The 14,890-nt window shown below is 49.4% G+C and overlaps 1 protein-coding gene across 1 annotated transcript in view; it reads right to left on the bottom strand.

Moving 5' to 3' along the window:
- Ext2 (exostosin glycosyltransferase 2) overlaps nucleotides 1-14,890 on the bottom strand; it is a 134,649-nt gene that overhangs the window by 95,000 nt on the left and 24,759 nt on the right. The window contains exons 6-7 of the mRNA XM_003465100.5: nucleotides 13,901-14,040; nucleotides 11,033-11,126 (exon numbers count right to left, since the gene is read on the bottom strand). Coding sequence (XP_003465148.1) covers nucleotides 11,033-11,126; nucleotides 13,901-14,040 — 234 coding nt within the window. The remainder of the gene's footprint in view (nucleotides 1-11,032; nucleotides 11,127-13,900; nucleotides 14,041-14,890) is intronic.

Below are 14,890 nucleotides of genomic sequence, written 5' to 3'. Positions count from 1 at the left end.
ACACAGTAAGGACACACTTCAATACAATAAACTAGTTCCTCAGCGCCTGGGACAGAGAAAACAGTTCCAGAAGTGGTTTCTGTGCAGCTGTGACCCTACCAAGCGGGGTCCAACTCGGTTTCAGTAAGACACGTGACTGCTGTCTTACATTTCTAGACCAGCAGCACCCAAATAAATGGTTAACTGTGCTACTGTAAAATACAAATTATGCTTTGGTTCATGCATGGACTGCATTGAGTAATGATCAACTCAAGGTAATGAGCATATCTGTAATAAACTTAGGTCATTTCTTTATGGTGAAAAAATTAAAAATGCAAATTATGCCATGCCAAAAATAATGAGGCAACTCCAAGTTCTCTCAGCCTCTGCAGTGCTGAAGACTATATAAAAGTACATGATAATTTATCTTAATACCTACATAAATACTGCATTTTTATTGTTGCAAATTATTATAACATATTACCAACATGTTAAGTTGTCCAAATAAATAATGTTTTATGAACCATCTTAACTTGTACTCAAAATTCAAAAAAAGGTGAAATTCTATCCTAAACTTATCAATAGTTGATCACTTACAAGTTATTCTTTTGTAAACCTAGATATTTTTCTAAGTAGGTATACAATGAATTCAAAAAAACCTACACCGAATCTCCTATAATGAGCAATTACTCCTCAGAAGTGCTTGGCAAACACTGCACAGTGGTCCCATATCAGCCCCAGACTCCAACAGTTCTGACACAGGCTGCAAATAAATATTGAACTTGTTTATTATAAAGCCATTTCCCACAGCAAGGCCCCATGTTGGGGACCCATTACAAGAGCTTAGCTCATGGGTGACTTTTAGCTGATGCCCCAGGAGGAAAGGGTGACCATCCTATCTTAGCCCGCTCTCTCGGGAAGCCATGAACAGTGTGTGTTTGTGACTACAAATTCATGACATATTCAAATTATTTTCTGTGATACAATTCTACTATAAGTGATGATACCCAGTTCATTGTTCTAAATTAAACTTTCAACTAATTACAGTAAATCAATTTAGTCATCAGGAAAGGATGCAAAATTAATTCTACCACTTTGGGGTTTGGGGCATTTTGCTTTGTTGCTTCTTTATTCTTATGCCTAAATCACTCTCCCTATAAGGTACTCATGAATAAAGTGAATCGGTATTTTTATTATTTGTCTAACAACAATCCTAGATCCTCCCCACAGAAGTTACACCAGCAGTAAAATGTTTCATTATTTGCTCAATGAGAACTCTAGATAACCAGCGATACATGCTCCATAACACACTACAAAAATTTCTTGGCTTTTGTCTCCAACTCAAGTTAAATGGCTATTTTAAATTGAACACACTTGCAAAGTTTTTCACGTCCAGAACTACTTGAAAACGCAAAAATCATGTGTTTATGCAGAAGAGAACAGAGCTATTAAACGCAAAAAAAATCTGTGTCCACCGGATTCTACTTCTCCCTCTGGACCTCACCATAAAGCGACAGCACGAAGAGTGGGAAGCGACCAAGCACTTTGAGGGCTGCGGTCCCCTCTGCCTTTGGAGGTCAAGGCTGGAAAGCAGAAAGGAGGAGGATAAGGATGCTCTTTGTGAAATGCCTGGAAAAACATTCTGGTTAGGAGATGCCAAAGATTTTGAAGCTCCCATCAAGCCCCTGGCCTTGGTCCAGGTAATGGTTTTTCCTTCCCTTCAGCCGCTGGCTGCAAGAGTCTTCCAGCAAAGAAAGGAAAAGTGGTACTGGGGTGGGGGTGGGGCAGCTTCCAGTGCCTTCTCCACGCAGGAGCAGGCGGGAAGGGCCAGGCATCGCGGGCTGACATTTATGGAGGGCCTGGGTTTCCACAAGGCACTCCGGGAGGATTACTGCAGGCCGGCAATCTGGCCTGAAAGGTGCAGCCAAGCCGACTGATGAGAGCCCCTTTCAGTTTGATAACGGTGGACTCAGAGACAGCAGGCAAGGGCTGGCAAAGACAGGAGGGCAGGGGTCTAGGAAGTCTGCAGACTGCACCTGGCTCACTGTGGAGGAGCAGAAGCACAGGCCACCACTGGGGAACTGTATTGCTAATCAAACGTCCCTGGAAAACCCCGCCTGCCCTGGCGCAGCCATAGCGAGGAGGTCGGACCCGCAAAGGTGAACTACCTAGCCAACCCCTCACCCCCAAGTCACTGCCGCCCGCCTCAATCCCTCCTGCCTGGCCTTTTGCTTCCATTTTTCTATCAGAGGTTTCACACGGCTGCTTGAGCTCCTGGACTCAGCAGAGAGGCCCATATAGCTGTCAGCAAACTGATAAGAACTTTCAAATGACTCCGCAGGGCCTCTTTACAGAGAAGAGCCAAAGACGCCCATAAAGAGAGAGGGCAGGGGCCACAGAAACCAGCCGCTCGCACTGTTTTAACGTGGCATTGCAATGAGCCGCAGATTTATGGCAGTGTTTTAGCCTCTGGCCCGAACTGTGGGGGCTGCGCCCGAGCTCTGCTCTCCAGTGGAACTTCAAATAGGGGATGGAGCTGGCAAGAGGGGGTTGGGGGAGACAGGAGGAGGCCCAGAGAGCAGAAAGAGGGGGGGGGGGCAGCAGCGTAAAAACCAAACACTCAAGCTCCTTCTCCTTCCAGCCTGACCTGAGCGAACGCTGCTTCTCAAAGGCGTCTGACACCTTCTCCAGTCCCCATAGAAAGTCTCCATATTTACAGTTCATGTCCACTAGACGTTTGTTGATTCTGATTTTAATTTTCCTTTGGGAGTTTATTTAGTTTTGTGTGTGTGTGTGTATACAAAATGAATTTAACAAATAATTTGGCAGCGAATAAATTAGAACAAGGGAAAAAAGGGCTAGCTCTGGTATAATTTTTTTTTCCACTGGAAGGGGCAAAAAGAGTAACAATACTTCATCCAAACGTGCCACTGGCACAACAAAAAGGCCAGCGAGGGAATCACTGGTTTTTAGCTTCCTATAAGCAATTCTCTTCGCTGAGACAAAAACAGAGGGGCAAACCTGCTTCTGTGCCAAGATGCAAGAAGTACACTCGAACCCACAGGACTACATTCTGTTTCAAGTTTCCAAGCCCAGAAGCAAATGCATAATACATCAGTGTGGGGAACTGACTGTGCTTCCTGAGACCACACTCCTTCCCAGGAGGCTGCTCCAAAATTCAGATGCAGACCCAGAGGGAGCTCTCCCAGGGGCCTGCCCGCGCACAGCACAATCACATGCTTCCTTGCAGAAAGGGTCTCATTCAACCAATACAACTACGCTACAGTTTCTCGAGTCCCAGGCTTCGGACAGAAGACTGCAGTTTGAGAAGGTTGAGTAGAGCAGAGCCCAGAATCAGATCTGGGTCTCTCCAACTCGAAAGCTTGTGTGCTTTCCGCTACTATATTTTTCAAAGTTTTTCCACAGAACCCAGAGTTGGAAGCAGATGAATATATTTTGTATGACAACTCAAAACTAAAAACAAAGGTTTCAGAAAACATTTACCCTTACTATAGACCATGTTCTCTGATAGTTTCCTATTATATTTCATTTTAAAAATCTATAAAATGCCACTCATGACCTGCTCAATTGAGCTGATGATTTACTAATGAGTCATTCCCCACAGCATGGAAAATACTGCAGTACAACACGCAAAAAATAAAATAAAATAAGTCACCAGACTGGGCATGAGGAGACCTGGCTTCCAGCTTCACTGTGCAGCTTGGGGTCACTGACACGCTCTGGCTTACTGCTCATCTGTGACCCAGGAGGAATGGGTGGGATCATTTCTTTTCTCCTTCTCCTTCTCTTTCTTTTTTAAGACAGAGTCTTGCTGTGTAGTTGCAGCTGGCTTCGAACTCACTAAGTAGCCCCGACTCATACTAACATCGACCCTCTTGCCTCAGCCTCCGGTATTGGGAGGACAGGCGTGTGCCACCATACCCTGCCAGCTGGGATAACTTCTGAGGCTTGATTTTCCCCCCACATTTATGCAATTACACAGCCTTCGCTCCTTCCTCACACATCTCTTCGTTTGTGCCCATGGTTCCTCTCTCTCCTCTCCTCCAGCTCTACCGAGTCACTGCTGCTGGTATTCGGGTCCTGCCTAGCGCAGTCTGCTCCACCTGGTCTCCTTTCAGCCCTCGCCGGGAGGTCAGTGCTCCTGCTCATCCTCTGCCCGCCTCACCGATCCTCAGCCCCTCCAAAAACCCTGCAGCACTAAGCACACAGCACTCCTGGCCCTGCTGGTGACCTGACACCCTCTCTTCAAAGACCAGTACCCTCTCCCCTCAAGATCAGTACCCTCTGCCCTTTCTTTTAATCCCCTCAATATGCCACTGCAATACCAGGAAGGAGCAGGTGTCTACAAATAGCAGGCCATTTACTAAATTTGATTGCTTTCCGTTCAGAAGTTAAAAACCCTAATTCTAAATTTAGAGAATGCTTAAAGGGGCTGCTCTAAAGAAGTTGAAACTGGTGTCAGTGAGACTGGCGAGCCTGTAGGCAAAGTCCCACACATTCCTCGGCTGTATCTGCCCGCGGACAAGATGTACCAAGACTGCCAGGGAAAGCAAGCTTATGGTCTCTCCATCTGGACTGTGCGGATTTAAATCTCAGAAGCCACACAAAACAACTACAAATCAGCCCAGAGCTTAAAGACAGGAGAATTTATTTACAGGCCCTGGTGCACTATAAATTTGAGACAGTTCTATTAAAATGCTTTTCTTGGCCTCCCATCAGATACTTGCTAAAAGTCTTTTTCCAACCAGGTTCTTACTACCAAAGTTGAAAACTAAAAAGCTAAACACACTCACACACACAAATACTCTTCCCCAAGTGTCTCAATGAAACGAGCCCTTATCCTATGCCGCCTCTGAACCATGTGCACTGATGGCTCCGGGCACAGCGTGGGTTTGCACACACACGGGATTCAAGCACAGAAGTGTGCAGTGTAGTGAGAGAGCATGGAATTTAAAGTACTGCACAGTGACTGCACCCTGACCAATGCCCCACCTACTGGCCCAAGGGCCTTGTCCCACCAGGCACACAGGTCGCCTGGTAGCAGCACTCCTAGCCCACTGCAGTGGCCTTTCATGGGCAACTCCGAAAGCTGAGACCAGGTGACCCTGCTCAGATTGGCACATCCGGGCTGGATGGGGAACAGGTGGAATTTTTTCTAAGCCCTCAGAGCATGGTTTATGTGAATATAAAACTTCTCTGTTTCACAGCTGGAGGGGCGTGGACAAGAATGACAGACACAACCTTCCCGACCTGGAAACGAGAAGGGACATCTTTGCCAGCTCTCTGTATATTTCCAGGGATGTATCTGGTCTCCAGCTGGCACTGTGGGAAGACCAGTCAACACGTGGGCACCTGACCTGGTGGGCATCCAGCCTGATCTCAGCTGGGTCTGCACACGCGGGTGATGAGGCAGGGCGGGTGCTCCGCCCACCTCGCACTGTGTGGTCTTGGGAGGATTACTCCGAGTCTCTCAGCCTTGGTGTCTTCACATAAAAGTCTTCAGACTACCCCAGCAGGCTGTCTCCCACCTCTGCTGAGCATCTGCTCCGTATTGGGGTGCACCGGGGGCGGGACACAGCCTGCTCGGTGACTGTCATGGGCCAGCAGCACTGGGCCCTCGGTGACCTATGCGTCCTGGGCAGCTGAGGTTTCTAGACCTCAGCTACACCGGTAAATGGACCACGGAACACATCTTATGAATAAAAACTATTCTAAACAGAAATTTTATGAAGCATAGCACCTATGAGGTAATACTTCAATATGTATGAAATCAAATAAATCTTATTTTAAAGACTTAATGCGTACGTCAATAACAACTTTAGAGAGAAGAAACACAGACTTCAGTGTTCAGCTTGATAGAGGGACAGGCAAACACGGACTTCTACGGTTGAAGAATTCTGCGTCTTGTGACCATACACCCAGGATACAGAGAACCCCAAAACTGTGCTCGTGTCCCACATGCCGACAGTGCTTCCTGTAACCTCGCCACTGACACAGCAGCACAGGGTCCCATCTTGGAGATGTCGCCTAGTGTCTTCTTTCTCCCCTTCAACTCCGTGGCCATGGAAACAGAATACTGTACTTCAGTATGTTGAGATGTCATACGAGTAAGACAAACTAAGAGCTCCTCTCAGGCTCCCCCACATATAAAGCACTCAACTCACACGCATGCGCGCGTGCAAACCCACACACACACACATACTTTGTTGCGTGATGGCCTCCTGTGCTCCTGTCTCGACTGCAACCAGGCCTAACTCTAGTTCCGGCAGGAAAGGCACCGCAGCCTGGGGTGAACTTTGTTACACAGAAGTGTTTTGGCTCTTTGCTAATCGGCCCACGGCATCACCAAGTACTTCTCTGCAACACAGATATTTAGTATACGTGACAGGAAGCCATGAAGGTACAGGGAGAGGAAGCAGAGATTGAAAAGAAACTGGCATTTTAACTTAGCCAGAGAGTTAAAGGCTGGAGAGGGAAGGAGATAGGAGCCTTTCTGCCACCTCAAAGGCTCCCAGCCAACTGAGTACAAAGAAGAGTTCAAAGGCAAGGCAGGCTCCTGACTTCCACCTCCTAGTGTGGCGGGGGTCAGAGGTCGCTGCTGGTGGAGCCACTGACCAATAAAAGAATGTTTGGAAACTCTGCTCGACAGATAAACTGAGGATCCACTTACACCCTCCTCCCTGTCCACACAAACATTTCTACCCATACAGACCAGTGTCCAGCCAGCCCGCCAAGCTAGCTTGTGTACCTTCTCGGGTGGTTTAAGGCAGACTGAGGATACCAATGTGCTATTTGATCATAGAAACGTATATTCAGTTGCAGACTTCTTCCTGCCTTCCAAAATAAGAAAATGCTCCCTTTTCAAGCTCACCTCAAACGCTATGTCTCCCTCCCACTATGTCACCCACTCTCTCCTTCCGTCTCAGGCCTAAGATGCCTTGGAGCGTGGTATCATCTTCTCAGCGGCTCCCTGAGCTCCAACCATGCACCCCAAGAAGGTTATGAGCCTTTGTGGGTAAGGTGACAGATTCCGTATTATCACCCAAATCTCCTCCTGAAGAAAACAATTAGGGTTCCTATAAATCAATTAACTAGTTAATTCGCTCACAGGACAACCAAAGGCAACTGGTGATAAATCAGCTTTATCCTTTCTCAATGGTTAGCCTCTACTAATTTAAGGAACTGTTCTGCCGGCCCCTATTGGACTGTCCACATCCAATGCTCTGAGTGCTGTGACCACTCACTGGTGACCTCCAGGACACTGTCTATATGCCAGACTGTATGATGTGAGCTTAATTACAGCTCTTACACTAGGCTCTAGCCTCACATTTGACTTTATAGCTGTTTGGCTATTGCCCCTAAGTCAAGGTAGGAGGTCTTTCTCCCTTGGTGACCCCAAGTTACATCAATGGCTCCCACTGGTGCCTTTCGCACCACACCCCTCACCTGCCACAAGGCCTGCTCACTGAGACCCCGCCCCGTGCTTCTGGGTCAGTCTAGAAACGTGGGCTCCCGCTGGCAGGGGAAGGCAGCCCCTGGGCCACGCCCTGCTCCTTCCGCACCTGAGTGCTGGTCCCCCGGGGCAGCCATGAGGACACCATCTACCTGAAGAAAAAGTCTGGGCAGTCAGGATTCCTGGCAAGATTTACGCATGCAGAAGGAAGCCCGAGTCACTTACGAGTGGACAGAGACCTCTGCTGGCTGCAACTGGCGCTGCAGCTGCCGTAAGCCAGCTCTGACCAGCTGCAAGAACACAGGGTCCAGGCTCCGGAGCCAGGCCCCACACAACCGGCTTTCCCCTGAAAAGTCCGGCTTGTCTCACAAAAACACCCGGATCTGATGTCCCTAAGTCAGGGAATTCACCAAAGTGCAAGACCTTTTCAGAAGCAGGTGTACGCTGTCTTTTCAGTTACTCCCGCCAAGGTCAATGATTCAGTCAATGGGAGGTAAGTAAAAGGCAAAATGACAGAAATATTTGAGGAACGTATTTTGTTAAGCCTCCCTCAGCAGTAGTTTGGATAAGTAGGTAAGTGTCCACCACGGGTGCCCATGGAGAGGGGCACCTTGAGAGGCTCTGTGGACCTCAAAGTGGTGCCCAGTGGGAGTGAGCATGAGTCCTGCGACCACTCCCTCCACCAGCGGCCTCCCCCACTGCTGGCCACTGCCCTCTCCGGGGGCCAAACCAGTGGGCTGCAGGACCGTGGGCTGCAGTCTCCAGTCTTCTCTTTACGGCCTCAGGTGTTTCCTTATAGTAACATGAAGCTGGCTGTATGTGCTCTAATCTCACAGATGACCCCTATCAGTAGAACTGTGGTTCTCAAAGCAGCGTTTTTGCCCCCCACCCCAAGGAGGACATGTGGCAATGTCTAGGGATGTCTTTAGGTTGCCACAGCTTGGGAGAGGGGAGAGTGCTACTAGCATCCAGAAGGAATCAAACCTGGCCATCCTTTATTATACCTCACCAGGAAGGACCTCAGCCAGATCATCTCACATCTAGCGGCCACTGGCCCAGTCTAGAAATGTAGATCCACTGGATACTCAGGTAAAGGGAGACAGACTAATGGGCAGTGTGGTGCAGACTAAGGGCAGTACGAGAACACCACCAGGAAAGAGGGAATGGGAAAGCAGAGGAGAGAAGGGGGTGCCACGATGCCCCTCTGTGGTCAGGTGGCCCGACGAAGGGTGTCCACCACCGCAGAGGTCTCTGACCAGAGGTGCTCAGGGGCAGAGAGATAAGCAGTATCATTAGGGAGGCTAATAATCTTGCTAGGGCCCAGACTTCAATCATTCTGTAAGCAGCTGCACGGAACATGGAGGGGATTTTGCCAATATCATCATTTCATACAGAAGGAAACACAAGCACAGGCAGTCCCGGTGACCTGACAGTCATGGGACATGTAAGTAATAGGGACAGAGCCAGAGCTCAAACCCAAGTCTTCTGACTCCATGTGTCTCTCTGAACCCAGAAAACCTGCATACAACCCATTTTAAATGACCTGCATTCATTCCCTCTAACTGTTCCTTGCGTCTGAGCCCACACCAAGAACACCAGGCAGCCCTGCCTTGGGCCCGGGCACCCGCTCTGCTCCTGCAGATCACCGGGCTCCTAGGAGCTGGCGGCTGGGCTGCTGCTGAAGAACCAAATGATTCTCTTTCTCAACAGGAAGGAGGTGCAGTGGACAGGTGACTGGACAGGATCTGTTCCAAGTCACCTCCCAAGTTGCTTTTGAACTTTTCTGGCTTAGAATCTTGTGGAAGACAGAATGTGATCTAGCATCAGACTGTATAATTACTTTATTAATAAAGAAAGATGACATAAAGAGGGACAAACATAAAAGAGCACAAACGCCCTGGCTCTTCAAAGGGCATCTTCTTTTATCCAGGTTTTAGGAACCCCAGGCTTATTGTGAAAATCTAGAAACCTCTAGCCTGAAGTTCTGGTTCACTAAAACTCAGATGGACTTAAAGTGAACGTGTGGTTGCTACAGAAAGACAGAGAGGCAGCAGGGAGGAGACCATCGACCTGCAACTTGCTGCCAGTAAGAATGCCGAGACGTTTTGAGATGAGTGTCTGGGACCCGGGAGGGTGGATCCCTGTCCACAAGCACACAGCGTGTCCCCAGAGCTCACATTCAACCAGGCGACCTAAGAACCTTATCGCTGCCTCATGAGAAGTCTGGTGTTGCTACAATTTAGACCCTGGGTAACCCCCAAAGGCCTGGCCCCCAGGGTAGAGTATTTGGAAGTGGTGGAAACTTCAAGAGCGGGAACCCAGTGGGAGGTCTGGAGGCACCATGGTGGACTTGCAGGGGACCCTGTTACTTCTTATTTCCTCCACTTCCTCTTAATGATGCGCTGCCAGTCCGCCAGGACCTAAGGACAATGCGTTCACCCACGTGGAGGCAGGAACCTCCAAAGTTGTACGATAAAATCAGCCTTTTGTCTTTGTAAGCTGATCGCTGCAGGTCAGAGTGACAGAGAGCTGACTGACACAAGGACCACAATACCAACGGTGGACGGAACACGGCCACTTTTACTCTGTCCCAAACCCTAAAACGACAATCAAAGGGGCCTGTCACAAAGCAAGGTACCTAGAGCCCATGGTGAAGAGGACAGGAGAGAGGACAGCAACCAAATGTGGAAGCTGGAGAGGAGCAGACATGGTCCCCGCGGCCCAGGCCCAGGACAGCTCCTTCCTACTCCCCGAGGAAAGCCAAGCTGGGCTCAGGCGGGCGAAGAGCAGCAGAAGAGATCGGTGATGCGTTTAAGATGCAGTGGGAGACCCAGATCCTCTCCTCACCCAAACCCAGCACTGTCTGTCCTTGTCCAAAGCCTGCAGCCTGCTCTGTGCGCTGGGATCCTCCCAGCCTCTTCCCAAGTCCTCCCACAGGGGCGATTCTGATAAAAGAGTAAAATGTTTAAAACATCCATTAAAAGAAAAAGATAGGAAGGAAGGAAGGAAGGAAGAAAGAAGGAAGGAAGAAAGGAAGGAAGACAAGAGAAAAAACACTTGCTACCAAGTTAGGAATAGTCTTTTAAATTTCTTGCTTGATGTCTTTTAAATTTCTTCCAGGAGAAAGAAAGGAAATGGGCCTGAAGAAGTCACCCAGCAGGTCCTTCAAGCATCCGGAGAGCTGGTAGGAAGGGGTGTCAGAAGGGGAGGGAGGCACTGTTTGCGGGGACAGGAGAGACCCCTCAGCTCCCTGTGGGCACAGCAGCAGTCCTGTGGTCTCAGCTGAAAGTGGCTTGGTTCCTTCTGTCACTCACAGTACCTTCGGCTTCTCAAAGGCTGTGGCTCTGGATGCTAAAGACCCTTCCGCCCCGCCCCCGGGGCGGGGGGGGGGGGGAACCAACCTCTGTGGAGTCCAGCAACCTCGGTGAGCTGACTTCAGGGCCTGCTGGACGCGCCCCGCAGCCTGTTCTCTTATCATTTAAGTCTGGGGAGCGGATGCAATGAGGTGACGGACCCCATGTGGTCACTCGAGCCGGAGCCCCCCACTTCCACACCCCCTGCCCAGGCCCGGCCACTGACCTGTCTCTGCATCTCTTCCATCTGTCTTCGCGGGATGCTCTGCAGGATACTGTACACGTCCGCGATCTTCTCTTCCGGTACCACCACGGATGCCCTGGAGATGACAGCGGGACAGCTGGCACGGCTTCAACCCTGAGAAGCACTTCCGTGCCGTCTTCTCATGAGCAGAAACAACACCAGGAGCAGCTTCAGTCCCACGTATCTTCCAGGGATGTTCTCCCCGCGGTCCTCTCAGCAGCCCTGATCCCTCACATCCCATATTAATCTCTCACTGGCCTCCATGTCTGATCTTCTCTCACTCAACAAACTACACTCTGGCCGCCACATGGCCTCTGAATGTGAACTGCGCCCTCCCTACCCACTCTTGTCTCTTCTCCAACCTTGCTGTATTAACAGTGGCTTACCCACTGCAGTCCTGCACACAAACCCTCCCATTTAATTGCCATTTATGCACAGAGGCCCGATTATGTCCTAAGCCAGTGGAGAGCAAATCAGAGAGGGACAGGGAGGGCTGAGGATGCCTGAGGAGTAGGAAAGGGGAGAGCCTGAGGACATAGCAGCTGGGCAAGTTGCAGGGAATACCAGCAGCCGGGGAGAAAGCAGAGAGTGTGGGTCACAGCAGAGCACACTGGCTGCAGTGTGACAGCAAAGCACAGGAAAGCAAGCCCAGGGGTGGGGCACAGGGAGCCTAGGACAGGCAGGGGAGAGGCGCTGACAAGGTGGGCGAGGAAGGGAGGCCCCGCATAGGACTCTTCCACAGGGCACTGCAATCTGGGATGGTCCTCGCATCAGGGAACTTACTGACACCGAAGCCCACACCCCCTGCTACCCTTGCAGGCTGCCAGTGCACTGTGGGCCCTTGGCAAATGCTGGTGAACTAAGTCAATGGCTTCTACTAGGCAGGCAGCAAAACTGAGGCTCAAAAAAGATTAAACAATTGGCCACGATCACAAATCCAGCCAGCAGAGAGCTGGCTTTCTTCAAACCCAGAAGCCTCCCGCTACTCACCCATAATCACAGCTACCCAAGCCAATCACGATTCTCACAGAAATCACATTTCACCCCCAGCTTGTGGTCACTACCCCTGCAAAGCCCCTGGGGGCCCTCCCTCTCTGTCTCTCTCCTGGGCATCCCCAACAGCAGGGCCGCATCTCCCCACAGTACAGGAGCACTTGTCTATTTCTACCACTATACAGTAGAGGGAAAGTTTGACCTTCATTGTCTTGTTAATGCCACACTTAATGGTACCTGGCAAATAAAAGGGGCTCAAGGAAGTTTCTCTGGCCCTGGCCCATCACTTCTCTAAGCTGGAAGGAAGACTTCACTTTCTCCTCTTTCAAGCAGGGGCAGGATCCTCTTTTCCAGCCTCCACCGCCACTGTGCTAGCATCCTCTAAGGCATCTTCACAGCCTGTTGTTCAAGTCTAACGTCCCAATTCAAAAATCTAAATCTGAAATGCTGCAAACTCTGAAATGTTTTGAAGTATCAATATGATACAAGGAGTAGGAAATTCCACAGGATGAAATCCTGCTTTGTGCAATAAATTAAAAACAATGTCTAATATGTGACATAAATGAAGTTTACATTCAGACTTGGGTCTATTCTCCAAAATATCTCATAATGTGATGCAAGTATTCTAAAATCAAAAACCTGAAACCCCAAACGCTTCTGGTTCCCATCATTTCAGGTAAGGGAGACTGTTAAAGGCAGGTCTGTCTTCCCTCACAAGATCTGAGCCTCCTCAGAAGCAAAACTCGGTATTATTCATAATCGGTTCTCCAGGTAGTAAGAGATGAATGAAAAAAAAGAACAAATGAGTCCCATTAAAATTGTTCAAATAACTGTGCCACTCAGACTTGGATAAAATATCAGAAGAATTGGAAGAGGCAAAGAGCAAGACTGAGAAGGATCACTGCAAAGGGACCGATTTTCAGCAATTTCCACCTCCAAAGTGTTACGGAAAAGAAACAGAATGGAGGGCTGTCCTGTGAGGGTGACCAGGCAGCAGCCCCTTGTGCCTGGCCATCCCTGGAGCTGTTGCCAGGCTTTCACCAGCTGTGTACTGTGTACCTTCAACACATCGCAGCCGTGGCCAACCAGCCCTGAAAACCAGATGGCCTGAAAGCTTCAAAATGCAGGCTCCCCTGGGCTTTTTAAAAAGCAGTCCAGGTGAGTCTATTCTGCAGTCAAAGCTGAGTTCGCAGTCCTGAAGGCTAGAGGCTAGAGAAAGGTTTTGTGGAAAGAGCCAGACAGTAAGCATTTGAAGCATTAGAAGTTATACAATCTTGGTGCAATCACTCAGCGCTGTCCAAGTAGCATAACAATAGCCACAAAATACATAAATGAAGGGGTGTGGGTGTGTTCCGATAAAGTCTGACTTACAAAAGCTGCCAGCTTGCAGATTTGGGCCAGTTGAACCGATCTAAGCCAATGGACTAAGTCTCCTGGCAGGAAGGAAGCAAAGCAGCCTCAGTGGAACAGACTGAGAATCTCTTATTTGACATGCTAGCTTCGGAGTGTTTCAGGGTTTTGCACATATCATAAGATACCTTGGGAATAGGAGCCAAGAAACATGAAATTCATTTACGTTTCATATACACCTTACACTCATCGCCACAAGGTAATGCCAGCATTCTGACAGTGACGTATCACCTAAGGCTAGGTGTGGGATTTCTCACTTGTAGCACCATGAAAGCACTCAGAAAGTTTCAGATTTTGCAACATTTCTGATTTTAGATTTTCAAATGAGGGTTGCTTAACCCACAGCTCTCAAAGCTAGGTACGCCTTCCAGTGCCTGAGGGGCTCTTTATCTCTACCACTGGGAGAACTACAATACTAGCTACAGTTTAGTAGGCAGTAACACTCACCTCTTCCAGTCAAGGACTTCAGAGAAAGGCAGGATGTAGGAATCTGCAATGATAACCGGGACACAGCCAGCCTGCAACACATCACTCAGGGCCGCCTGGCCCAGCCGAGCTCCGCGCAGGACCACACAGAAAGTCGCCTCCTGCAGGAACACAAGCAGAGGTTGAGGATTATAACCCACGCACAGGCATCCTTGCAGGCCATGAAGTTCCCAAGGTTTCAACTGTGAGGCATCTTGATCCCAAAATGCCAACAGGCAATGGCTCTCACCTGTAAGATATGAAGAGCGTAGCTGGTCACGATGCTTTGCATCTCCATACTTCGGGATAACTTCAGGGCCTCCAGGGCTGTTGCTCTGCGCATGCCCACAGGGACAGCCTTTCTCTAGATAAGGAGCTCCTGCACCGGCGGGGTGCCAGGGAAACTCACTATAGAGTGCAGCTTACCTCAGCCCCTCGTAAGGCAATTGACTGGGGACTGTAGGGCTCTCCAGAGGACCCACTGAAGGCAGGAAGCCCTGATCCCATCAAGTCTCTGTTCACCCTTCTATTCCCACAGTGTGTCTAGCAGTGTCTGCCCACAGAAGGTGCCCGCTCAAAGAATGCAGCACCTTGAGAAGACCTTCAGACAGATGTGGTCTCTCTAAAACAATAAATCTAATGAACGCAAAATCTCAAAAAACGATCCCTAGTCGCTCCCTAAACCCTGTCAGTGGGGATGCATGGGAAGGTAAGAGATGTACAGAAAAAATAGTGAGGAAAGACCCTGACTCGCCAACTCTCAGTTTCCCCTAGTTTCTGCCTTTTAGAAGGGAGGAAATAAAACGGTGCAACTTTTAAAGTTAGAAAAATGAAGAGTTCAGAAGAACTATAATGAAAATCAATATCACGCTGTCCTCTGGGGCAACAGGGGAGAAGCAGCTCGTGGAGGGAGAGCACCCCCGGGGCACCCGGGGTGCAGGTGGCAATGCAGCCTGGCCCACAGAGGTAGCA

Source organism: Cavia porcellus, unplaced genomic scaffold, assembly GCF_034190915.1.
Source record: "Cavia porcellus strain 051 isolate PalLab524CR breed Dunkin Hartley unplaced genomic scaffold, mCavPor4.1 scaffold_17, whole genome shotgun sequence".
Classification (NCBI taxonomy): Eukaryota; Metazoa; Chordata; class Mammalia; order Rodentia; family Caviidae; genus Cavia; species Cavia porcellus.
This window is presented reverse-complemented; position numbering and strand designations above follow the sequence as displayed.